This window comes from Dryobates pubescens, chromosome 26 (assembly GCF_014839835.1).
Source record: "Dryobates pubescens isolate bDryPub1 chromosome 26, bDryPub1.pri, whole genome shotgun sequence".
Taxonomy (NCBI): Eukaryota; Metazoa; Chordata; class Aves; order Piciformes; family Picidae; genus Dryobates; species Dryobates pubescens.
The window spans coordinates 2,244,063-2,267,031 of NC_071637.1; the positions used below are offsets into that span (position 1 = coordinate 2,244,063).

The window sequence follows — 22,969 nt, forward strand, 5'->3', positions numbered from 1 at the left end:
TGCAGCTTTGCATCCATCCTGCCTGGAGAGAGGAACCTGCCTTGGTGTGGAAGGGCACTGGGTGCTTGCTGGGAGCAGGAGGTTCACCATCAGCACACCAGACTCTGCAAGTTTCAGTAAGCCCCTACGGAAGGCAAGGATGACGGAAAGCAGCGGGGAAGGCACCTCCATGCTTGCTCCATCATCTGACTGCTGCTTGCAGGGCTCCTTAGGTGCAGAGCTCCACATACCTCTGGACTTTCACAACCAAGGGCCACCATGCCCAAGCAAATGCTGAGCTCCTCATCTCTCATTGCTGATGAGCTCCAAAACACCTACGGCTCACCTGCACTCGAAGCTCCAGGGCATCTCTGCCTCAGGCTCATGACCCTCCAGGTCCCAGAGGCATGGCCTGTTCTGTATCACTACCACAGCTCTCCCTGCTTTACAGCTCTGCCCACCCCGTGCTCTAACAGGCTAAATAAGCTGAGACCTGGAGCAAACCGACCTCTGACCAAGAGGTGTCACACGCAAGGATCAGACAGACTTTGCTCCGCACTCTGCTTTCTGACAGTGCCTGCAGCCACACAACCACAGCCTCTGCAGCCTGCAACACAGCTTCTTCAGCCCAGTGTGTAAAAACCTCTTGGCTGGAAACCTTATTTAGTACAACAGCACCACCAAAAATGACCCCAGGAGCAACACAGACAGATCTTGAGCATCCCAAATCCCTTTTTCCCATTTCTCTCCCCATTCCTGGTGCTTTTGGAAGACATCAGACTAGTTGTGCATTGGGCAGAGGGATGTACTGAAGCTGGAGAACAGACAAAGGAGCAGGAGGACGCAGCTCCACAAGTGCCCTTCGCTGCTGTGCCCAGCTCTCAGCAGTACGATGAACCTCCCAAGCAAACAGCCCTGCCACACTACAAGCCACAGCACAAGGGAAAAGGCTGCACTTTGAGACACATCCTGGAAGCCCCAAACTCCAGGGCAGCAGAGGGCAGACACACACACACAGAGGTGCCACCAAAGGCCACCCTTACTGTGCCAAAGGCAGGGACGTCGAGCGTGTAGTCGGACTGCTGCCGGAGCCAGTCGAGGAGACTCTTGTTGGGGACAGCCTTCTCTGCTTGGCTGCCTGCGGCTGGGGCTGGCTGTGGAGTTGAGGTAGCAGCAACTGGCCCATCGGGGAGGGGACTGGTCTGGGGGGGCTGTGGCTGGTCATCCTGAACATCCTGAGGTGGAGGGAGCAGCAGGGAGAGCCCATTAGCAGCATGTGGTGATGCACATGCACCCAGAGCTCCCACAGACTAATCCCAGGGCCTGTTCCGTTAAGTCACCACCCACCACCACATCACACTTCCACTCAGTCTCCAGCACTGCTGGCATGGGGGGCAGAGAGAGCTGGAGATGCTTCTGAACTCCCCTGGAAACACCAGCTGGACCAACGTTCCCCACATCACTCCTACAAGCATTGTAGAGAGCTTGGTCTGGCTCCCACAGTGCCATGCTTCCTCGGGTGGATTTCAGGGTAGAAGAGAGAAGGTGCAGCAGGCTTTGGCCACAGGTCCAATGGAGTCAAGGACCTTTCCTCATGTTCTCTAACACTAAACAACACCTGAAGTGGGACAGCTGCTTTTGATAATGCTTGGCAGGATTCAAACACTCCAGGCAGTGCTGCAAGCCAGAGGGAAATCTTCCCTTCCTCCCTGGAGTGCTATCTGCTCCTGCCTGCTCCGGCACAAGCCAAGCTGCTCTGAGAAGGTCTCACATTGTCACGGGCAGAAGAGCTTGCAGGAGACAGCTGGACCGTGAGACAAACTGTGCTTGACTTCACTGGGGCCGTGTAAAGGGGGGAAGCATCAACTCACCTGCAGCCTGGTTGGAAGAGGCCTCTCCTTCAAGAAGATGAGGTCCATTCCTTCCACATTTTTTCTCCTGCCCCGTCTCCTCCTCATGGCAGCGTCATCTCTTCGGAGGCTGCCGTTGACAATCTGCCCTGTGACAGGATGGATTAACCCTGCCTGCAGGATGCCAGACAAGTCCATGCCCAGGGAGCCCTGCAGGGTGTTCACAGTCCCCAGTTTGGGAATGTTTGCGTTCAGGGGGAAAGGAGAGGAGCTCCCTGGTGACCCATCGGAGGCTCTGGACAAGTCCACAGCGGCGTCGCGCCAGCCGTTCAGCACGAGGGGGGGGTGCACGTGGGCTGCTGCCAGCTGCTCCAGGCTCCTCTGCTTGGCATCTCTCTCCATCTCCAGTTCATAGGGTGGCCTCCTGTGCTTCCGCTCGTCCTTCACAAAGGCAGGGCCCAGGAACCCTTCCTGCATATGCCAAAGCCACGGGGAGGGTTACAGCTGCTCAAGCACTGCCAGGGGCAGAGCTCCTCAACACTGAGCTAAGGGCCAGGCTCTCCTGCCTCTCTGCAGAGCCCTGGAGGGTGCCCTTCCCGAGGCACATCACACCTCTGTGTGGGAGCACCCCCACCAAGCACTTCCATCTCCCAAGGTGCTGGGTTCCAGGCCACCAGTTTCTGCCTCTGCCCTGTGTCCCTCAGTGAGAGGAGATGAAAGAGCTGATGACTGATGGAACAGTGACCTCTTCTGCAGCCTGTCCTTTGGGACACCCAAGCATTCTGCCCCTTTCCTCCTGACCATGTGGGTGCTCCAGCACTGACTCTGGAAGCACCTCTACAGTGCAGAGGTTGTGGAGCTGCCACAGAACAGCCACCTTCCATGGAGGGGAGCAGGGTTGGTGGAGGTCTGAGAACACTGAGGACTCACCAGGAGCCCTCAGGGAGGGAACCAAGTGGGTTAAGCCACATGTTACAGCCCACCAGGGGCACCACAAGGCAGCAAAACCCCAGGCTCTGCAGGGGCACTGCTTCCCCCCATCCCCCCAGGCCTGTCACTGCTGGACCCCCCTCACCTTTGGTACCTGTGAGATCAACATCCCACTGTTGAAGCCGGGATCGGGGGGCTCTGACTCGGCAAAGCTGCTCCTGCTGCCAGCGCCGCCGGGCAGCGCCGGGGCCGCCAGCAGGCCCTGTGTCTCCAGCTGCTGGCTGGAGGAAGGCCACTTGCCCTTCAGGATGGCATGGCAGATGTTGTCAATGCGGTTGATGATCACTCGGTCCTGCAAGCAGAAGGGGAGGGTGGCACCACGATGACTGAATCCTGTTTGTCACCCCAGCATCAAAACAAACCCAGCCTTGGGACCCCAGCTCGGTGGGGACCCGCTTTGGGGCAGGCATGTCTGTGGCACGGGTGCCTGGGAAGAGCATCCATGGGGGGCCGTGTGTGGAGGAGCAGGAGGCAACGCTGGGGCTGCTGGGCAGGACCAGGCAGCGACACCCGCAGTACTAACTGTTAAACTCACCTTGGGCCACTCAGAGAAGGAGTAGAGTGTCTTCTCCTGCAGCAGCTGGGCTATGGTTGGTGCACGGGCGTCCTGAAGGTCATCAATCTCCCCGGGAAGGATAGAAGCAGAACTTTTGCTCTCTTCCTCCAAATACTTCCCTAGACCATCTGAGAAGGCAACAGAGAATAGATCCCATAACCACCTTGCCTCTCTCACTCCTGCCTCACCCTTTCCCACCCCACCATTCAGCTCCACAAAGGATCCCATTCCCCAACCAGCCACCAAGAAATGCAGCAGCCCTGGGTCACAGCTGGCAGCCCATGCTGCTCACAAGGGGCCAGCACTCCCCTGGGCTGAGCCTGGAGGGCTTGTATTGCAATGGCCCCTACCCCTGACTATCCCCATATCCTGGGTAGGTGGGAGGAGGGCATGTGCCCTTCCAGGAGGAGCTCCTTGCCAGGCAGTGGCCTGTGCAAGGAAGGGCATCCTGCATTCCATGGGATGCTCATGGCTGCTTAGGCTCAGTGGGGGGTTCTGGCCAGCACTGCTGACAAGCACAGCCACCCCCTCAGGCCTGTAGTCCCATCAGCGAGAGAGAGCCCAACTTGGGGCCTTGGCTCTGCAGGGAGGACAGCAAGTCCCTCTCACCGCAGTCAGAGGTGACCCATCAACCAAAGGGAGCTCTCAGGACTGTACCTTGGCTCTGTCTGCTGCTGGCTTTCTCCTCCTCATCTCTGCTCTCACACTCTTCTTGCTTCATCCCCTGGGGTTTGGGATGCAGGACCTCTCTGCACCCTGCCTGTCCCTCAGGTTCCTGGCGCCAGGTCTCCTCCCTGGCATGGGGTTGCTCTGCTCCTTGGGGCCTCAGCAGAGATGCAGGCAGGCTGAAAGCCTGGTTCTGAGCCTGGCCCGGTGAGTGCTGCAGAGTGCCCTCCTCATCCAGGCCATGGTCCTCCCTGCCCTCTGGCCCAGGCTCCCCCAGCCTGTCAGGTGTTCCCAGCCCCAGGGACTCCCCCTCGCCATTCACTTCTGGGCAAGTGTCCTCGGGTGTGGGGAGGCCAGAGCTCTGCTCCTCGCCCCCCACTTCAGTAGCTTCAGGGTCACAGCCAGACTTGGTCCTGGGACCGCTCAAGCCTGCGACATCTGCTGCTGCCTCAGAGTTATCATCGTCCTCTTCTTCCTCCTCATCTTCCTCACTGTGGCTCTGACTTGGTGCTGACTTTGCCTCCAGTCCTTTCTCCTGCAGGAGATTGATGAACCTCTGCTCAGGAGGAACCTTTATTTCATAGTTATGAAGACTGGGACCGTAGAGCCCCATGCTTATGACCCCTTCTACGGCCCTGTGCTCAGGCAGCACTGGCGCAGGGCTGCTCAGGTTCCCCTTCTGCTGCAAGGTTCCCTGGAGCTCTGCTGGGATGCTCTGTGAAGGGTTGCTTTCAGGGGTAGAAGGTGAAGGCTCAGCCTCCTCGTTCTGACCATCCATTCTGTCACAGCCCCCCTGCAAACCCTCTAGGAAGGGAGTGCCTCTCATGGTATCTGCATCACAGCTGGACGGGTCCTCGTCCCCCTCTAGCTTGCCCTCAGAGTGTTTAGTGCTGCCGCCTGCGAGGTCTGTGCAGCTGGGGCTGTCCCGGGCCAGGGAGCTCTGCTCACTGTTGCAGGCCTTCTCCTCATACATCATGCAGACCAGGGAGTCCGGCAGGGAGCTCTCGTCGTAGTTACTGGAGATGATGTCCCGGACCTTAGACATGAATGTGTCACAGCTGGCCTCCGGCGGACTGCCCCCAGGCCGGCACACAGCACTGTCTGCGGCCTCCAGCTTGATCTGGCTCTCAGCTTCACTCTCCATGGCGTGGCAGGTGCGGCCACCCTGGCCGTAGAGGGGAGCGCCGTAGAGTTTGGAGTTAGTCTGGTAGAGGCAGCACAGGGTGTCCGGGCCGGGCAGCCCCGCTCTCTTGTGCTGGGCGTAGTTCCTGTAGGCATCCAGGAAGGACAGCTGGGGGTCGTTCATGATGTAGTAGTCGGTGCGGTTGAGGCCGTGCTTGGCGGTGCCGATCAGCAGGTCGCGGTCGTGCTTGCCGCACTCCCACCAGACCGGCAGGTAGAGGCTGGGCCGGCAGAGCTGCAGGCGCTCGTGCAGCTGCGGGCAGCGCAGGACCTGCTCCCGCACCTTGCGCAGCAGCTCGATGCGGTACAGCGTCCTGGCCGCGCGCTCCTCCGTGATGGGCTCCACGTAGATGTCGGGGTCTGGGGCACCTGCAGCAGGGTGTTGTGGGTTAAGGCTAAGTGCCTTTAAGAACCAGAGAGCCGACAGTCCTCCGAGGCACTGGACAGCCACTGGACATTGTAAGCCCTGTTATTTCATCCCCCCAGCCCTGTGTCTGCTAGACACGGGGAGCACAGAGACTGTTTGGCCCTTGTTGCCTGGTCTTCCTTCTGCCTTCCTCTCGCCCCTCTTGCCGTGGTACCTCTTGCAGCATGGAGGCCTGCTGCCTGGTTCAGACGGGACAAAACTAGTTTGGTAGTGGAGCTGTTTGGCTGAGCTTGGGAGGGTAGGGAGGAAGAGTGGGAGGCCTGGGAGGGCGTGGAAGCCTGAGTTGTTGGGGGTTCATGGCTTGCTGAATGGGTCATGAGCTGACATGTGAACCCAGAAGGTTCTGCATATATGTACATGGTGTAAATAATTGTAGATAGTATAGCCATTTGAATTGCCAGGTCTGTGTGGAGTGTTTTTGTTTTACCCCTTTAGGGGAGGTACAAACTAAGCTTAGACACAGAGACACAACAGCCCAGGCCCCATTACACAGAGCGGCAGTGATGAGTGCCAGGAGCTTCACTCCCTGCAGCCTGTGCGTGGGGCATGGGGAGTGCCTGAGGCCACCACTGAGGTTTCTTTTCCCTTCCAATCCTTTGCCACAAGAGTGACAGACAGGAGTGAACTCCCTCAGGCCAGGAGCAGCACTCCGCTGCAGTACAGGAGCTGCCTGGCCCTGCCAGCCGAGCAGCTCCCTGGGGTTTAAGCCTCTAGTAGCTCCTTCAGCAGGATCTCAGGGAAGGAAATCCCTCAACTCATGCAGATCTTTTGATGAGGAACACCCACATAAACAGTAATACACTCAAGGCACCTCCCAACAGATCTGAGACCAAATCCTTTCTGGTGCTGTTGGAACCAAATCACCTTGTGCTTAAACAGCCTCCAGGCAGCTTTTCATCTGCCATGTCCTGCACAGTGCCAATGCACTGGTGCCCTGCAGGGCACTCAGAGAGAGCTCAGTGCTGACCAGGCTTCCCAAGCCTCCTGTGGTGGGCTCGGACTCCCTTTGCCCCAGAGCAGAGCCTGCCAGTCAGCTCTGCCACATCATGGCCCAGCATGGACCCTATCTGGTGCCAGCAGAGATGCTTGGAAAGAGCGCAGCAAGAGAGACCACCCGAACAACCCCAAGCTTCTCCTCCTCCCAATCTAGAGATCAGGGACAAAACTGGTTCTGATTTCATGGGAGAGCTCTGTGAGACCTGTGAGAGGGAGGTGAGAGGAGTGGCTGGAGCCTGCAGGACTCCCTACCCTCCCACTGGGCTGGTAAGATGATACAGGGTGGGGACAAGGCAGCCAGAAGTGGGCACAGATTCTGCAAGCCCACAGCCTGCCTCCAACTGTTCCAAAAACTCCTTGCTTGCTCTCGTGCTCCATGCAAGCAGTGGGACCATTTCTGACCCATTTCTGTTATGGGTTCAGGACTGGGTGTCCTACCACAGAGATAAAAAGTCCTCCAAGGGAAAGGCAGTCCAGGGGCTGGGCACAGGAAAAGTCTATTTTTTGTTACCCCATTCCTGCATCTCCCTATATAAAGGGAGTTCACAGACAAATCTCTTTCCTCCCTTCTCTCTGCTCCCAACACAGTGGCTCCTATCTCTTGTGGTTCGTGGGGACATTTGTGGCCTTCTGCGGCCTTGGCTGGCAATTCTGATGCAGAGTTTTGGCCTAGTGGGAGGGGGCAGTGAGACCTGGGTGGGGCAGTGAGACCTGGGGGGGGCAGTGAGACCCGGGGGGGTGGCAGTGAGGCCTGGCAGGGGCACTCAGGCCTGGCCAAGGCTGGTCTGTCCAGCCTGCGCCAGGGGCATTCCGGCCTGCTCCTGGGCCCGCTGAGGCTGCATGAGGGGCAGGTTTTGGAAGGTTTTGGCCTGGTAGGCCCAGGTGGCCTTATTTCTGTAGCTATTCTGTGTTCCTGAATTGCTGTTGCCTGTCTGTATATATTTGTACATAGCACCCCCAGCTAACCTCCAGCTCTGTGTGAGTGGTGGTGTTGTTTGACTCCCCTGGGGTGCAAGACCTTTCTGTCCTTTTGCCCTGGGCAGCTCATGGCTCCAGTGGAGGACTATGGCTCCATGGACCTAGTGTTACCCCACCTTAGGCCATGCAGTTTCCACTCACCATCCTCTTTCCACAGGGGGAGACCACAGACACTCTTGCACATGGCTATGAAGCTGTAGAAGTACTTCTCCAGGCTCTCATCTGTCTTCTTCTCCAGTCGGGAGATGGCTCTGAACTGGGCCCAGTCAAAGATCTTCTTCTCCTGGTCATAGATAACCCCAAAGGAGGAGACGGTGCGGTAGAAATCTGCCTGCTCCCTCCTGGTCCACCTGTGGGGCAGTGAAGAGACATGGACACCACTGAGGTATGGGGCAAGGCACCAGGCACTCAGAGCTGGAACCTTCAGTCACTGCCTGCTGGTTTTGGGGGAGCTGCCAGGAGAAGCACACCAGGGAGATCGCCACAAGCTGCGAACCTCTGCCTGTGGCACCTTGTGAAGAGGAGTGAAGGCCATGGGCCCTTTTGAAAAACCACCAAGTGCAGCTCCTGGCTGTGCTGCAGTGGGGTGCAGGCTCCAGCAGTGCCTGGGGGCACAAACCTATCACACCCACTCGCTTCCTGCCCACGGGGGTGTCTCATCACCTCCATGGAAAGGCCAACTCTCTGCACCAGGAATTAGAAAGGAAGGGCCTGCAGACACAGCTGTCACCCAGCTTCTTCCAGAAGGAAACTGGGACTGGGGTTCATTGCCATTAAGGGTCCCAGTAACAAACACCACTGTTGGCAGGCTCCTGAGTGCCAGGGGTGGGTGTCACCCCCTCTCCACTGCAGAAAAGCAGCCACAGTGCCAGGACAGCTCCACCACTCTTCCACTCACCAGGACGCAGATGAAGTGGGAGCAGCCCACAGCCGGCACATGCCACCAGTGGGCCCTTGAGGCTCGGGCAGGAGGTGAACGCAGTGGCACGAGAGATATCAGAGACAGAAGGGCTGCCCACGTGGGCTGTGACAGTGCTGATCTCTCACCCACGCTGTCCCAAGTGTGCTGCTGCTCAGCAGCACCCTCTCAGCTGGGGCTATCCTCGACCCAGTTGTGCTGGGTTTGACCATCAAGAGCTGTCCTCTCACTTCCTTTCGTCTTGCCACCACCTGCCACAACAGCTCCCTGGCTGGGCCAGCTGTGGCAGTCACAAGGCTCCCCTGCCTAGCACGGACCTGCACGTCGTGCAGCTGTGGTGACGCTCCCCTGGGTGAATCCAGGGCCAGAAGGATTTCAGCTGGCTTGGGAGGGACCCTCTGCTGCGCTACCTTTTCTGCATTTCTTTGTTCATCGAGTCCACCTCAGAGGCTCTCCTGAACATCTCATCCTGCAGCCAGTAGCCATGGTTACCAGGTACCAGCATCTCGGCTCGCGGAGGCAGCTCCTTGCGGTTGCAGCGCTGGTAGACGGTGACGAGCCTGCGCAGCCTGGCTGTGAGAGCAGACGAGACAGGCCAGCAGGATCTGTCTGAGTCGGAGCCATCCTGGGCTTCAAACATCAGCAAGGACATTAGTATTGAATGCACACTCAAAGCCACAGGCTCCTGCATCCCTCTGGCCAGCTCTGAGACCTCCTTCCCACCTTGCCCCTCCCGTGGGAGACACCAGGGACCACAGTCACGAGTGAGGGGCTGTGATGACCATCCCTGGGCCTCCACATCCCACGGCTGCTGGCTCCCAGCCTCACTGTGTCTGACCTTCCTTTAGAGACAGCTCAGAGGCAGACACACCAGCATATGTATGGGAGACGACTGCAGCTCCCTGCTCAGCAGAGGGGCCAGCCAGTCCATGGCACCCAGCAGCACTGCCCACTGCAGAGACCCTGCAGTCATCTCAGGCAGGCAGCTGCATGGACTAGGGCAGGCTAATGGCTTCTAGTCACCCCTGGCTGGCTCTGGCTAGAAACACTTCTTTTAGGGACCTTGGCTACCCTTCCACAGTGCCCATCCTTGAGTCACCTGTGACTCTGCACCAGGCAGCCCCTGACCAGAGCCTACCCAGGTGAAGTTCCTCACACACTAACACAGAAGAGCATGTCCCCCAGCCCCAGCTGTGTGTGTCCCCTCCCAGCAGTGCATCCCCCAGCCCCAGCAGTGTCCCCCAGCCCCAGCAGTGTGTCTCACCCCCAGCAGTGTCCCCCAGCCCCGGCAGTGTGTCCCCCCGCCCAGCAGTGCTGGCTCAGCACCCTGGCTGTGCCATGCAGCCCCCATGCCACCAGGTGCCATGCAGGGGAGACGCAGCCTCACCTGCCGCTGCCTCCTCCCGCTTCTCGCTGGTGTCACCCCCCCCAGCAGCCACCACATCCTGTGGAAGGAAACCATCAGTGGGGGCTCTCCAGTACCCACAGCTTACCCAGCCCTGGCAGGGTGTTGCGTGGCAGAATGGGCAGGGCTGCATGTCCTGTACCCTGGAGCTGTGGTTACTGGCTGCCCTCAGCACACAGGATCAGAATGGACAGGGGAGGGGACAGCTCAGAGGGGACAGAGTTCTCCCTTATGAGCTCAGAGCCCTGCCCACTGCTTTTCCTTTCCCCAGCATCATCTCTTCTGGGATGCCATTGGCTCTTTTGCCAGGGCCCCATGCAACTCCTGAAGCCAAGTGCCAGAGCTGGCACCCCAGGCCATCCCCAGCCCTCAACCCCCACTAGCTCCCCACCAAGCAGGTGATGCCCAGGTGCTCAGGAGACACACAAAGCCTCACAAAGCAGAAACTGCCTGTGAGCGTTTCAGGCTGTGCCTCTAGAAAGATAGCTGCAACTTCTCTAGCTGAATAGTTGGGTGTAAAAAGGAAAACAAGAGAGAGAATTCTGAAGGAATTTCATTGGTAGGTGGGTGGGAGCTAGTCTTACACTCTCACACTCTGCTCTCACTCCATCTTTCCGCTTGCATGCTGGCTGCTCCTGCCCAGAGAGACCTCTTATCATCTAACAACCCTGAGATAAGACCACTAACTTCTGACGGTTTTTGAGCTAACTGAAATTCCCCTAACGTCTCTCCTTTTCTCTTGTCTTCTAATTAACTTGGAGGAAAAAGGGAGGGCAGAGGTTGGGGGGGAGCAGGGCGGTGTCCTCCTGCCCAAGGAGGATTTCTGTGCTGTTTGCTGTGCGTAGCACCGTGTACAACACCGTAGCTCCTGTGCACACCTGCTGCATTCCACTGCTGGTAAAATACAGCCCCTTCAGCTGCTTCCCAGACCGAGCTCAGCCGAGCTTGTTGTGAATGTGGCTGAGTTAAACTGCCCCATCAAGCAGAGCTGACAGGGACAGCATGGGGCAGAGCTGGTGCGCAGCACAGCAAGGCCAGCACCGAGCAGGGGCACCGGCAGCGCCAGTTCCCCAGTGCCCTGCAACAGGCCTGGCAGCAGCAGGCGTGCAGCCATCACCATCCCACTCACCTCCTGCTTTGGCAGCCCCTCCAGCTTTTCTCCACTGCTCTCTTCCTTCTCCACGCTGCCCCTGGGTGATTGAATGGGTTAGTCCCTGCCAGTGGCAGCACAGCCCGCTTGGCTGTGCCAGCTGTGGGCAGGAGGGAGCAGGGAGCTGGGGCTCACCCCATCCTCTGCCTCCTACTGGGCAGCCGTGCCCCCTGCCCGCTGCGCAGAGTCTGCCTCCTCCCTGCTCCCCGTGCACAGCTCACCCTGTAGCTCCACCCCACCATAACACAGGCCCCAGGGTTTGGCCCATCCCCTGCCCACCTTTCAGCAGCGTCCTGGGCACCGTCGCCGGCGCCCTGCTCGGCAGAGAGCAGCTTCTCGTCGGGCATGCCAACCTTCTCCAGGAAGCACAGCGCCGGGTCCGCGCGCATGGCATTGTACCGCTCGTAACCTGCCAACCACCACCGCCCGTCAGAGGGCACGCAGCCAGCCCTGCGCCCCGGGACACAGCTCCTGTGCTCACTCTGCTGCCCTGACAGCAATTCTTACCCCCACAGCACTTTCCCCAAAGCTGCTGATTGCCCTGCAGCCCCTGGGCAGCAGCCAAAGGGCAAGGTCAGCCTTGGCACCCCACCAGGCAGCGCAGCACCCACAGCAGGATGCAGCTGGGAGCAAATAGCCCCACGGCTCCTGGAAGCCACGGGAGGGCTTCACAACAAGGCTGGGAATGCCAGGAGAGAGGCTTTGTGCTTTCCTCCTCACCCTCACATGCCAACTGCACCCTGCTCCTGGCAAACCAGAGGAGTCTGCTAGGAGACTGGGCATGGCCCCGCTGGGCACCATGGTGCACCTGCCCCACCCCGGTATGAGCTGGGAGAGCTGGCTCAGCCCTGTACGGCTGCAGAGTGCAGCTGTGGCTCTGTCTCCTCACAGATACCAGGGCTCTGGCCAGGTGCTCCACTTGGCTCCTCCTCACACACTGGCCCCTGCCAGGCAAGCTGGGCACACACCGTGCTTGAAGACACCGATGAGCAGGGATTTATCGGCCTCAGCATTCCACCAGTCCACTGGGATCTCCACATAGTCGATGTCAGGCAGCAGCACATCCAGCTCCCTGTGGCACACAAGGTATGAACGCCCCTCTCACAGCCCACTGGCACTGCTGGGCAGGGGCAGGGTGACAGGAGCCATCCCTTGCTGGCTTGGGGACAGCAAGGCTGTCCTGGGGCCCCGCCATGGCCCGCAGTGCCTATCTCCCTGGCATCAGAGTGCTGGAGCCTTGGCTGCCTCCCCCATCCTCCTTCTCCAGCAACAGAGAGGCTGCACAGCTGCTCTCCCCGCCCACCCCCACAGCACCAGAGCGCTGGTCCTGTCTGATCTAAACAGCATCCCTTGGGGGAAACCAGCTCAAACCTACTAGCCCCAAAGGACAGCACACCTGGGGGGGTGGGCTACAAGGTCTTCTCCAGACTTGTGCTGATGGAGCTGTGTTGGGGAAGGCAGCAGCCCCTGCTCCAGGAAATTAAGCTCAGCACATGCCCCTTCCCTCTGAGGCACCAAGAGCTGAGCCTGTGCAGGAAGGTCAGGAGCCGGCAGGCTGCAGGCTCGGTGGCATTAAGTCTGTTGGCCTCAGTTCTGGGAAGGGGCTGCAGGTCAATGGGCTCTGCTTTGAGGCCTGGCCTTGGGCACTGGAGCCAGGCTCGATGGGCTCCCACTCTGGATTGAAGGCTCATTTGTCAGGCAGCACACAGGCATTTGCCTGTGGGGTTTCCCAGTGCCCCCAGAGCTGCCTCACCAGGACTGCCACAGCCACAGGCCCTGCTCAAATCCCACACAGCACCACCACCCCTGCAGGAAGCAAGGCAGGGGCTCACCATCAGGTCCCTACCTGGCAGGGGTCCCCTCAAAGGCTTTGTCAGCAGCCTCCCCCAGCACTTCAGCCTTCAGGTAGTAGAGCATCCGCACCCGCAGCAGCACCCTGTGCCAGGGCAGATGAACACAGCTGGCACCAAGGAGCTCAGAGCCAGCCAAGGGCCTGGCCCAGTGGCCCTCACCAGGCCATTCTGCAGGGTCAGCAAGGCCAGGGAAACCTGCTGACCCCATGCCTCCCCATGGGCACCTGCCACCTGCTGGCACATCACAGTGCCCAGACCTGTCATCTGCTGAGGCTCCCCGGCCTGAGGTTTGCTGCTCAGGACACAATTTCTGTCAGCTGCAGAAGCATCTGAGAGTGGTCTAGCAGCTGGAGCATGGTGACCCTGCCTGGGCTGTTAGCCTTTCACAGCTCCCTCCCACCCCCCCGTGGCCTCCAGGAGCTAGCAGGGGCTCCTGCACTCACTTGTTGCAGTGCTGTTTGAGGTGCTTCTTGTAGCTGTCATCGTGCAGCACCACCTCGGGGTTGCAGGTGGCCAACCAGTCAGCATTCTTCAGCTCGGGTAGCAGCATCTGGTTCTTGGTCTTCTTTCCCTTCCTGCCCCTGGGCACGGGTGCTGACAAGCCTGTAACAGCCAGAGGCAGCCAGTAAGCACCATGATGCCATGGAGCAGGCCAGGCACTGCCACGAGGCATGAGCAGGGCAGCAGAACCAGGAGCTGGAGGAGGCCACACCAAGTGCCTGGCTGCAGGTCGGCAAGCGGCAGGGAAGGGCCCAGGGCAAATGCAGAGCACAGGAGGTTCTGTCTCCAAGAAAAACCTGAGGATCAGCACAGAAACTGAACTGCTGTGAGCTCTCAGAGCAGGGCTGAGCCCAAAGGACAACGTGGTCCCTTGATGTATACAAGTATCACACAGGAGCAGAGAAGGAGCCTTGGTCCTGGGTATGGCCCTTTGAGCCCTACCTAGACATGACAGCCAGCTCTGGAGTTCACCCTGCAGAGGACAACACTGTGATTTGGGGCCAGAGCTCACACAAGAGGATCCAAATGATCAAAGACCAGAAGACAATGCTGATAATCTGATTTGCAAGGGCTACTTCCTGTTCTGTGCTTCAGGAGGAGGGAAGCAGATCACTGCAGGGGGCATTTACACTTGGCAGAGATGCCGAAGGGAGGAGGAACACAGTCCCACCTGGCTGACAAAGGAAAATGAGATCCAGTGCCTGGGACTGAAAATTAAACACATTTTCAACCTTGAAATAAGATGCAAGCTCGTGGCAGAATGTGGAAACAAGTCCTGGAGGGGTTACTATTGCTTGGAGTCTTCTGAGAGGGGCGAGCTGCCTCTCTGGGCAGGTTCCTGCAGACAGCCTCCCCTGCCTGTGTGTGGGAAGGGCAAAGCAGTGCCTCAGCAGTCTCATCCCAGTCAGCCAGTCTTGAGAAGCCAAGGAACAGGGAGCTGCTGGAGGCTGGCAGTGGGCACCAGAGCTCCTGCTCCCAGCACCACAATGGATGACAAGCTCTAGGCAGATGCTGCTTCCTCAGCAGCCTGGCTGCCTCCAGACTGAGGTCTGGACAGGGCTGGATCAGAGCAGAGCTCTGACCTGGGCTCACCCCTCATATTCACACACACAGGGTAGAGAGAGAGCACCCCCAGGACGCAGCAAGGGCTGGAGGTTGCTGTTGCTTCTTGCACATCAGTTTGGCCAGGATCACATCTCTCCTGGTCAGCTCTCTGCAGATACAGATGGTACCTCAGGCTCCTTGGTGAGCCACAGGAGTGCCCACCACGCTGGCTCTGCACAGGAGGGTTCTGCTCTCCTGCAGCTGCTAACGGTAGCCTAGCTGGCTTTGTTGTTCTGCCACAGTCTGAAGAGCTGATGGAGAAGCTCCTAGTTGCTTCCCTCTGCTAAATATCCAATTTTTGTGCTGCTCTTGCACTAGAGCATTCCTGACCCTCCACTGACATTGCAGCTTCTTCATGACTTGGTGTTATCTAAATCAATCCTCCTCACATCAGCTAACTCCTTTATTACTCTTGCTCTGCTCCTCCTGGGGCTCTCGAATCCAGTCCCAGCACCTCTTCAGGCAGGGCTGTGTGACAAGGGCAGAAGGCAGTGCTGGGGAACGACTCAGGTTGTAGGAGGTGACTGGAGTAACTTAAGGAAACCACTGAAGGCCACATGCTGGGACCTCACACTGCAAAGCCAGACACCTCAGACAGCAGGGAAAGCTGATGCTGGGTTCTAAGCAGCAGGAAACACACATCACACTCCTGGAGCTGCCACAGCAACACTCCAGAACAACTTCCCTATGCCCCAGCACCTCAAAACTGGAGCTGGGAGTTTCAGCCTGGCTCCCTGAAGCTGAAGCAGGCTGGAGAGTCCCAGGCTGCTCACCACTCACCTCGTGCCACAGATCACAAGTGCAGGGCATGTAACTTCCAGCAGTGGGGCTCTGAGCCCCTGGGGAGCAGAGTGGGCTCTCCAGCCAGCCTCCCCAGCCTGTCTCACCTGTCCTGAAAGCTGCAGGACACTGGTGCTGTGCTGCCAGGTCAGCACAGAGGCCTGTGACACAGAATGGGCAGTGAGCTGCTGGCCCAGGCCACAACCCTGCAGCCAGCCCGAGGAGCCAGCACCAGGTCTGTCTTCATCTCATTACAGCAAAAGCCTTGGCTGCAGGATGCTGTTTGTGTGCTGGATCCTGTTCACTGTGCTGCCCGACCCCAAGGGATGCCTACAGAGAGCAGAGGCTACACTGCAGGCAGGGAGAGAATCCAGAGTGTCCCAGTGCCCAGGCAGGGTCAGAGGCAGCAGAAGAGTAGGGCTGGGAACGTGTTGGGTAGCCCTGCTGAAGCTGAGGACACATTGGAAACCTCCACCCAACAGCATGCAGACACCACATGGACACATGGTGTGACATGTGGGCCTCACACCCTGCAGAAGCAGTGTGAGTCCTCTGAAAAAGGAGGGCACAGCCAAACCCCAGGTAAAGGTACTGCTAGAAGGAGTGAGAGAAGGCAGCATCACCTGGGGAGGATTCTGCATTGGTCTCAGGATAAACCACTGCTGCACCCTGAGCCATCAGACCAGAACATGTGGGACAAGGACCATGCTGAGAGGAGACACCAGCCCAGGGTGGAACAGCTGCACAGCCTGCAGCACCAGCAGCTCTCCCAGCACAGCCAGCACTCAGCTGTCAGTGCAGGGACCAACAGGCACTGTCAAGCTCCTTGTACAACAATCCATGGTCCTGCAATGCCCTGAGAACAGTGGGGCAGGTCTGAGTGCAGTGAGAACCCTCAGGCTGTAACACACCCAGCGTGTCCATATGGTCACCAGTGCCCACGAGCTCACTGCCTGGTGTGTCTCCACCTGCAGGAACCCTAACAGTACTCACAAGCTGGAGAAAACTTAGCAGCACCCACTTGGAGAGTAGTGCTCCTACCACAAGGCTCCCTCTAGACCAGCCAGAAAACAGCCTCCTGCACCCAGCCAGGCCCTGTTGCTGGCTCTGAGGCCCAGGGTGGAGGTCAGCCCCACAGCAGCCACCTTCTGTGTGCAGAGAGCTAAAGCATAAAGGCTGAGCCCTGCACAGCGGGGCAGGGTACAGGTGCAATGGCAGAGAGAACACGCAATACCTGAGTGGTTCTGCAGGGCCTGGTTCTGCCCATCCTTCGTGGGTGTGATGAGATCCCAGATGAAACTCTTGATCTTCTCATCCCCCTTGTAGTGCTTGACACAGTAGACCAGCAGGGCTCTGCAGATCATCTCCATGTCCTTCTCGTTCAGGTGCCACTTGAAGCGCCCGTGGGTCAGGATGTCCTTCCAGCGGCCCCAGCTGCAACAGCAGCAACACAGACAGCATCAACACCCCTCTGCATCTAGAGACCTGGCTGGCACCTCTGGGGTAATTTCAGGCTGTGCCTGGAAAATTCCCCACAGATCTTGCACAGGAATGGCAGGATGTGAATAAATCACCACAGGGTGTAGAAAGGAAAACAATGACAAGCTCTGAGCAAGCCATTGGACAAAGGAGGTCTGCAGAGTCTAACTTGCTCTCTTTTCAGCTTCCTCACCCTAGCAGATAGCAGCTCTGGCCTCTGCTTGGCTTTGCTGACCTTGGCTGTGCTCTCTGCTGTGGCTGAGTATCTCACAACCAACCCTCTGCTCTTTCTCTTCTCCTGTGTACAGGGGGAGCAGGGAGCAGGGAAGGGGAAGCTGTCAGCAGCTGCCCTGGTTGTGTCCCGGGGGTTCCTGTGCTGTTTATCAGTTGTGAGTCCCTGCAACTCCTGTAACCATTGGATGGTTTGTGCACAGTCACTGCACTGCAGGTTAGACTGTAGCTCTGCTTGTAAATACAGCTTCCCCTGCTGCCAGCTGGGCTGGGCTGCCAGTTGAGGTTGGGGGAATTTTCAACCCACCACAACCTCTCCCCAGGAGCCTGCTCAGGGGCAGGGCCCTGCCAGCTCTCCTGCACAAGTGTGTTCTGCCCTGTTGTGGGTTAAGCAATAGCTGTCTAACCATAGAGAGCTCCTCCCAGGAGGATGTCCCAAGGAGGATGACAGCAGGAATTATGATATTCCAGCCCATAATACTGCACCTTTATCTCCCCTTTATAAAGGACCAGCACAGGCTGTTGGGAGCCCTTTTCCCCTCTCCTCTGCCTGTTCCCTTCTTGATGCAGACTCTGATCTCTTGCCATGTGGGGGAGTGGAGCCTGCTGCTGGCAAGCTGGATTTTAGCTGTGTCCTTTGGGCCTAGTATGGGAGGTAGGGAGGGTTTGGGGGGGGGCATCTGAGGCCTGGTTGGGGAAAAGCTGGGATTGTTTAGCCTGGAGGCTCAGGGGGGACCTCATTGCCCTCTACAACTACCTGAAAGGTGGTTGTGGCTGGGAAGGGGTTGGGCTCTTCTCCCAGGCAACCAGCACCAGAACAAGGGGACACAGTCTCAAGCTGTGCCAGGGAAGGTTTAGACTCGAGGTAAGGAGAAAGTTCTTCACTGAGCGAGTCGTTCATCATTGGGATGTGCTGCCCAGGGAGGTGGTGGAGTCACCGTCCCTGGAGGTGTTCAAGAGGGGATTGGACGTGGCACTTGGTGCCATGGTCTGGTCATGAGGTCTGTGTGACAGGTTGGACTCGATGATCCTCGAGGTCTCTTCCAACCTTAGTGATACTGTGAGAAGGTTTTGGATGGTGATGGCCTAGGGAGGTTTTGGAGAAAGCCCAAACAGGAGAACTGGGCTGAGGTTGCTATGGATTTGTGTATTGTGTATTCACGTGGATATTAGTGAACAGCACTTCCATTTACACTTCCAGTTCTTTCCAACCCTGTGTGGAGAGTTTTCTTTGACTCCTTTGGGAGGAGTAAAGAGGATCTGCCTTGCTCCCTAAACCCAAGACACCCCTGAACACTGAGGCCTTGAACAGCCGAGTCTCGTTGAGAGGTGTCCCTGCCCATGGCTGGGAGGTTGGAGTAGATGATGTCTAAGGTCCCTTCCAACCTGAGCCATCATCATTCTGTGATGATTGTGGAGCAGAGAAGGGGAAAGGTTTGCTCAGGACAGAAGAGGGCAGAGGCAGGAACAGCCCTTGGGAGCACCAACTGCCAGCTCATGCCGTGCCCTCCCAACTCTCCTTCCATCCCAAACGTCCGCACGGAGCCCCAGCGGGGAGCTGGCTGCCGAAGGGAGGGGCGCTGCAGGCGGGGGGCAGGCGGGGGGCAGGCGGGGGGCAGGCGGGGGGCTGGCTGCGCAGCAGGGGGCCGTGGGCAGGGCGACTGACCCGAAGATGAGCAGGTTCTTCTCCACGCGGAAGCACTCCGCGCGCAGGTAGCGCCGCGTCTTCTCGTTGAGGCGGCGCGAGCGCGTGGGCCGCTCGTCGGAGTCGCTGTCCAGCTCCGAGAACTCCATCAGCTCGTCCTCCTCGAAGGAGTTGTAGTGCTTGGTCTGCTTCCGCACCCGGGGCCTGTCCAGCACCAGGCTCTCCTGCCGGGGACAGCAAGGAGGAGGTCCCCAGGGTGGGCACAAACTCCTGTGTCCCCTCAGGGCACAGTGAGCCCTCCTCTCTGCTTCCTGGCCCCCAGCCCCGTGGCTGCCCAGCGCTTTCCCACCGGGATACCTGCTCCACACGGCCTGCCCGTGGCTCTGCCCTCCCACCCACACCAGGCAGCCCCTTCAGCGCGAAGCTGCGGGCTGAGAAGCAGGCCCTGTGGGTTCAGAGTGCTGGCAAGCAGCAGCTGATTCAGCTCTGAGTCACAGGCCTGGCCCACCCTGCAGTGCCTGGGCTGAGCACTGTGCTGGAGGCAGGACAACCCTGTGCCAGGGGATACCCAGGCTGGGAAAGGGAAAAAGTGCAGGAGAGAGCAACATGAAATTAAATGGCCTACTCTGCTTCCCTCCTCCCTGGCAAATGGATCTATGTCATCCAAATCTGCCTGGATTTCTCCCCCCTGCCCATCCTCCCTGCACAAGTGAGCTGCAGGGCCTCCCTCTTGCTGCACATCCCTGCCGTGCTGCTGTCACAGCTGGAATTCAGGCAGGCCCCAGGGCTGTGCTGAGGCTGACTGCAGCACCCTGAGCTCCAAGGAGGAGTGGGAGGAGATGCCCATGCTGCAGCTGAGCCCACAAGTTCAGCAGGGCTAGCAGAGAGACAGGACCTGTCCACTCCTGCCTGCTGGTCACCAGCCCTTGGGCTCCACCTCTGCTGAGCCAGAGAGCTCCTATGGTGGTCAGAGCAGGCTGGGGTGGAGGACAAGGCTGTCCCTGGGAGCTGCTCCCCAGAGGAGCATTGCCCATGGCCGCTTCTGGGGAGAAACCAAGGTGCCAGTGAGGGCAAGAGAGGCTCCAGGGGCATCCATTTACAGCCCCCAGCCCCCTCACAGCCATGGTGACAGGCCTGCCAGATGCACTGAGCCTCACTGCTTGTCCCCAGGCCTGAAGGCAGAACAGCAGAGCTGCAAACGCTGATGGAGGAAGGAGTGGCACAACCTGCACCTCTGCCCACTTGCGCCACCAGGCCAGGAGAAGCCCTGGGCACCTCCCCTCATCCCTACTCAGGTTCAGCTTTTAGAGGAATTTGTTTCTCAAGCAGTGCCTGGATACTGAGTCTGACTCAGAGAGTCTTCAAACACTGCCCCAGGCTCACGTGTGTGTTGGGACATGGGAAATACCCAAGGGGCAGCATGAGGGAGCAGAAGGAGTACTGCAGTAGGTGCCTGAGCCAGAGTTCTCCTCATGACACCCCTGGCACTGTCAGGGCCAAACTCAGCTGGCCTGAATGACCTTGCTTGCAGCCTCCTGCTCAGGGAAGGTGAGAAGGCAAACAAGAAGGAGCATTTGCAGACACCATGCAGGGTTGTGCCCAGCCATTGAAGCGCCTGGCAGCTCCTTCCCCAGCCTGCTGCAAGCTTGGGCAGAGCTCTGAGAGCCAAACCAGACCCAGCATCCATCCACACAGTGATGCTGTAGCTAACCCAGGGCCACAGCCACAGTGCTCAGCCTCCCTGCACCTGCGGCATGGCACCTCCCAGTACTGCTCAGCAGACACAGACAGTGCTGCTGCAAAGAGTTGCTGCCTTCCAGCCAGCACTCACCACCTGCTCCACTACAGCGGCACAGCTTTGCTCAGCAAGGGCCCCCGGTTCCAGGGCCCTGAGGGTGCCAGTGTATGTGGCACAAGCCTCTTGACCAGCAGTGGATCAGCACAGTCATGCCTCTGCAGGTCCTCAAAATCCTCCCAGGCTGCTGTTGGAACCCACACATTAACTGTTATGAGCAAGCCTAGCAGAGAAGCCTGGGCACTGTGCTTACTGCAGCGACTGCCTTGGCACTAACCAGGGCCAGGCAGCGCATGACTCATGCAGGGACCTGCCTGCTCCCCACCAGCCTCAACTAACTGCAATTCCACTTTGCTCCTAAGTCACTACATGGCTGCCCTTGCTCCTGGGCTGAAGGCTCCCTGAACAGGCCCATAGGTGCTGTGGCTCTGCAAAGAGCCTGGAGGGACAGCTGAGGAGAACAGAGGGCACCGAGGCCAGCAGGCACAGCCACACGCAGTCACACACAGCTTGCTCTCTGCCCTCCACTGGGACAGCCCTGCCAAGTTTCACCATGGGAAACACCACCTCCTGGGCCACTGACACCTGGGGGATGTGGTGAAACAGATGTGCCTGGCACTGTGAGCTCCAGAAGCCTCATGTCAGCTCACCAGACCTCCTCCAGAGCTGCCAGACCAAACGACCCCCCCTGCCCAGGGAGCCAGGGCTCATGTGGACTTGCAGCTTCCCCTAAGTGTGGGAAGAGCCTTGCTCACTCCACCAATTCCCAGCCACAGCAGAAGCTGGCACTTGAGCTAACTAAGGTCCTTGGCCTTGGTGAGACAGCAAGAGAGCCAGGACATCAGAGCTGGCACCTGGAGGGCAGCTGCCTGCCCATGCTGTGGGGAACTCCAGCAGAGCTCCAGCTCACACAGAGGCAGTCACTCATCTGCTGGGTTCAGACATGCCACCCACACAGGGTACTGCAGCCTCAGCAGCCCTCACATGCTGCCAGCCCCAGCTGCTGCCCCTTAACCAGGCCTGGGAATTGGTGGGGGCACAGAATGATCACCCTGAAGCACCAGGCAGGCAGAGCCCTGCATGTGGCTAAAGCAACTAAGACTTCAGCCAGCAATCATGGGTCCATCTTCCCCTGCAGTAAGCCCTGATGCCCAATGTGCCATTTCAGGAGCCCAGTGGAAGCACACAGGTCCTGCCTGCAGACCCCACCAGGCAGTGCTGGCTCAGTGGTGGGCAAAAGTGCCAAGACCTGGATCCTACCTTCTCGTTCTTGGCATCTGTGTCAAGCTCTGCTATCTTGGCCCACTTCTGCCAGAAGTTGGGGTCATCTAAGGAAATGTCAGTTCTGTTTCCTGATGCTACGAAGCTGGCCTGGGAGTAAGAGAAGGGAAGAGTGAAGAGGGTGCAGCCCAGCATGCAGATGTCCCTTCTCCCATGTAGAGATCCCCTCCACATCTGCCTGCAGCACACAGGCTGGCTGCCATGGGCTGTGACACCCCATGCTGAACATGCCAGAGGGCTCTGATTGCTGAAGGGAGCTAACCCCTCTGCAGTCCTGCCTGACCCGTTGGAAACAGGAGCCTGGGCTGTGCCACCCACAAGAGGAGGAGATGGCCCTTGGTGCCCCTAGAGGACACCAGTCATGAGCGTGGCACACAGCTGGCTCCTTGGGCTCTGTCCTGCAGGGATGTCAGGGCCCCATGGCACACTGCTTCCCATGGCACAGCAACTGGGTCCTGCCACCACCTGCTCTGCCTTCTCACCAGCACCAGTTGGCTGCAAAGGGAAAGTGGAAGCTGGCACATTGAGCCCTCTGGGCAGCCTCACACCACCCACCCGGGCTGGTGGCTCCCTCCTCAACACCTCAGTCACCAGTGGGACAGGAGATGTGCAGTGCCCCAGCAAGGTCTCACTGCTGGGTGCAGTGGGACAGGCAGGAGAGCTTCCATGTGGATGTCTCAAGCAGGGCTAAGAGCTCAGCCCACCACTACTGCCCTGCATGTCCTCTACCACCCCAGGGGCAAGTCCACTGGCACACAGCAGACCTTGGCAAAGGTGGAGCCCTTCCCCTCCGACTGGATGGTGATGGTCTGCGTCCTGCGCTGGAGGATCTGGTCGATGTCTTCCTCACAGAACTTAGATCCTTCATCCTCCTCATCCATCAGAGCACCATAGGCTCCCTTCCGCAGCAGGTCCTCCACCTCCACCTTTGAGAGCTGCTGAACCTGCAGAAAGCATGGGGACATCATCAGCCTGGGCAGCTGCCCTGGGTGCCTTACAGGAGGGGCAGGCTCTGCCCTGGCTAGGGTACCCCAAGCCAACCCAGACCTGCCACTGCCACAGCAAGGAGGTCACTTTGAAATGCTGCCGGCAGGACTGCCAGGAACTTCAGTCCAAGACACCCAGCCCCAGCCCCACGGCAGTGCAGAGGCAGCCTGCCAGGCTGCAGCAGCAGCGTAAGCCTGTGGCACCCCAGAAGCCTG

The 22,969-nt window shown here is 58.7% G+C and overlaps 1 protein-coding gene across 9 annotated transcripts in view; it reads right to left on the reverse strand.

Moving 5' to 3' along the window:
* CHD6 (chromodomain helicase DNA binding protein 6) overlaps positions 1 to 22,969 on the reverse strand; it is an 88,975-nt gene that overhangs the window by 4,944 nt on the left and 61,062 nt on the right. For 6 of the 9 annotated variants that reach the window (XM_054173712.1, XM_054173717.1, XM_054173711.1 and 3 more), the window contains exons 18-34: positions 22,532 to 22,711; positions 21,747 to 21,857; positions 18,713 to 18,915; positions 16,571 to 16,770; positions 13,395 to 13,554; positions 12,945 to 13,034; positions 12,067 to 12,170; positions 11,378 to 11,507; positions 11,078 to 11,138; positions 9,931 to 9,988; positions 8,954 to 9,173; positions 7,766 to 7,974; positions 4,033 to 5,592; positions 3,355 to 3,503; positions 2,905 to 3,111; positions 1,851 to 2,300; positions 1,023 to 1,214 (exon numbers count right to left, since the gene is read on the reverse strand). In XM_054173712.1, coding sequence (XP_054029687.1) covers positions 1,023 to 1,214; positions 1,851 to 2,300; positions 2,905 to 3,111; positions 3,355 to 3,503; positions 4,033 to 5,592; positions 7,766 to 7,974; positions 8,954 to 9,173; positions 9,931 to 9,988; positions 11,078 to 11,138; positions 11,378 to 11,507; positions 12,067 to 12,170; positions 12,945 to 13,034; positions 13,395 to 13,554; positions 16,571 to 16,770; positions 18,713 to 18,915; positions 21,747 to 21,857; positions 22,532 to 22,711 — 4,284 coding nt within the window. The remainder of the gene's footprint in view (positions 1 to 1,022; positions 1,215 to 1,850; positions 2,301 to 2,904; positions 3,112 to 3,354; positions 3,504 to 4,032; positions 5,593 to 7,765; positions 7,975 to 8,953; positions 9,174 to 9,930; positions 9,989 to 11,077; positions 11,139 to 11,377; positions 11,508 to 12,066; positions 12,171 to 12,944; positions 13,035 to 13,394; positions 13,555 to 16,570; positions 16,771 to 18,712; positions 18,916 to 21,746; positions 21,858 to 22,531; positions 22,712 to 22,969) is intronic. The other 3 variants (XM_054173714.1, XM_054173710.1, XM_054173709.1) reach the window with 2 other exon arrangements.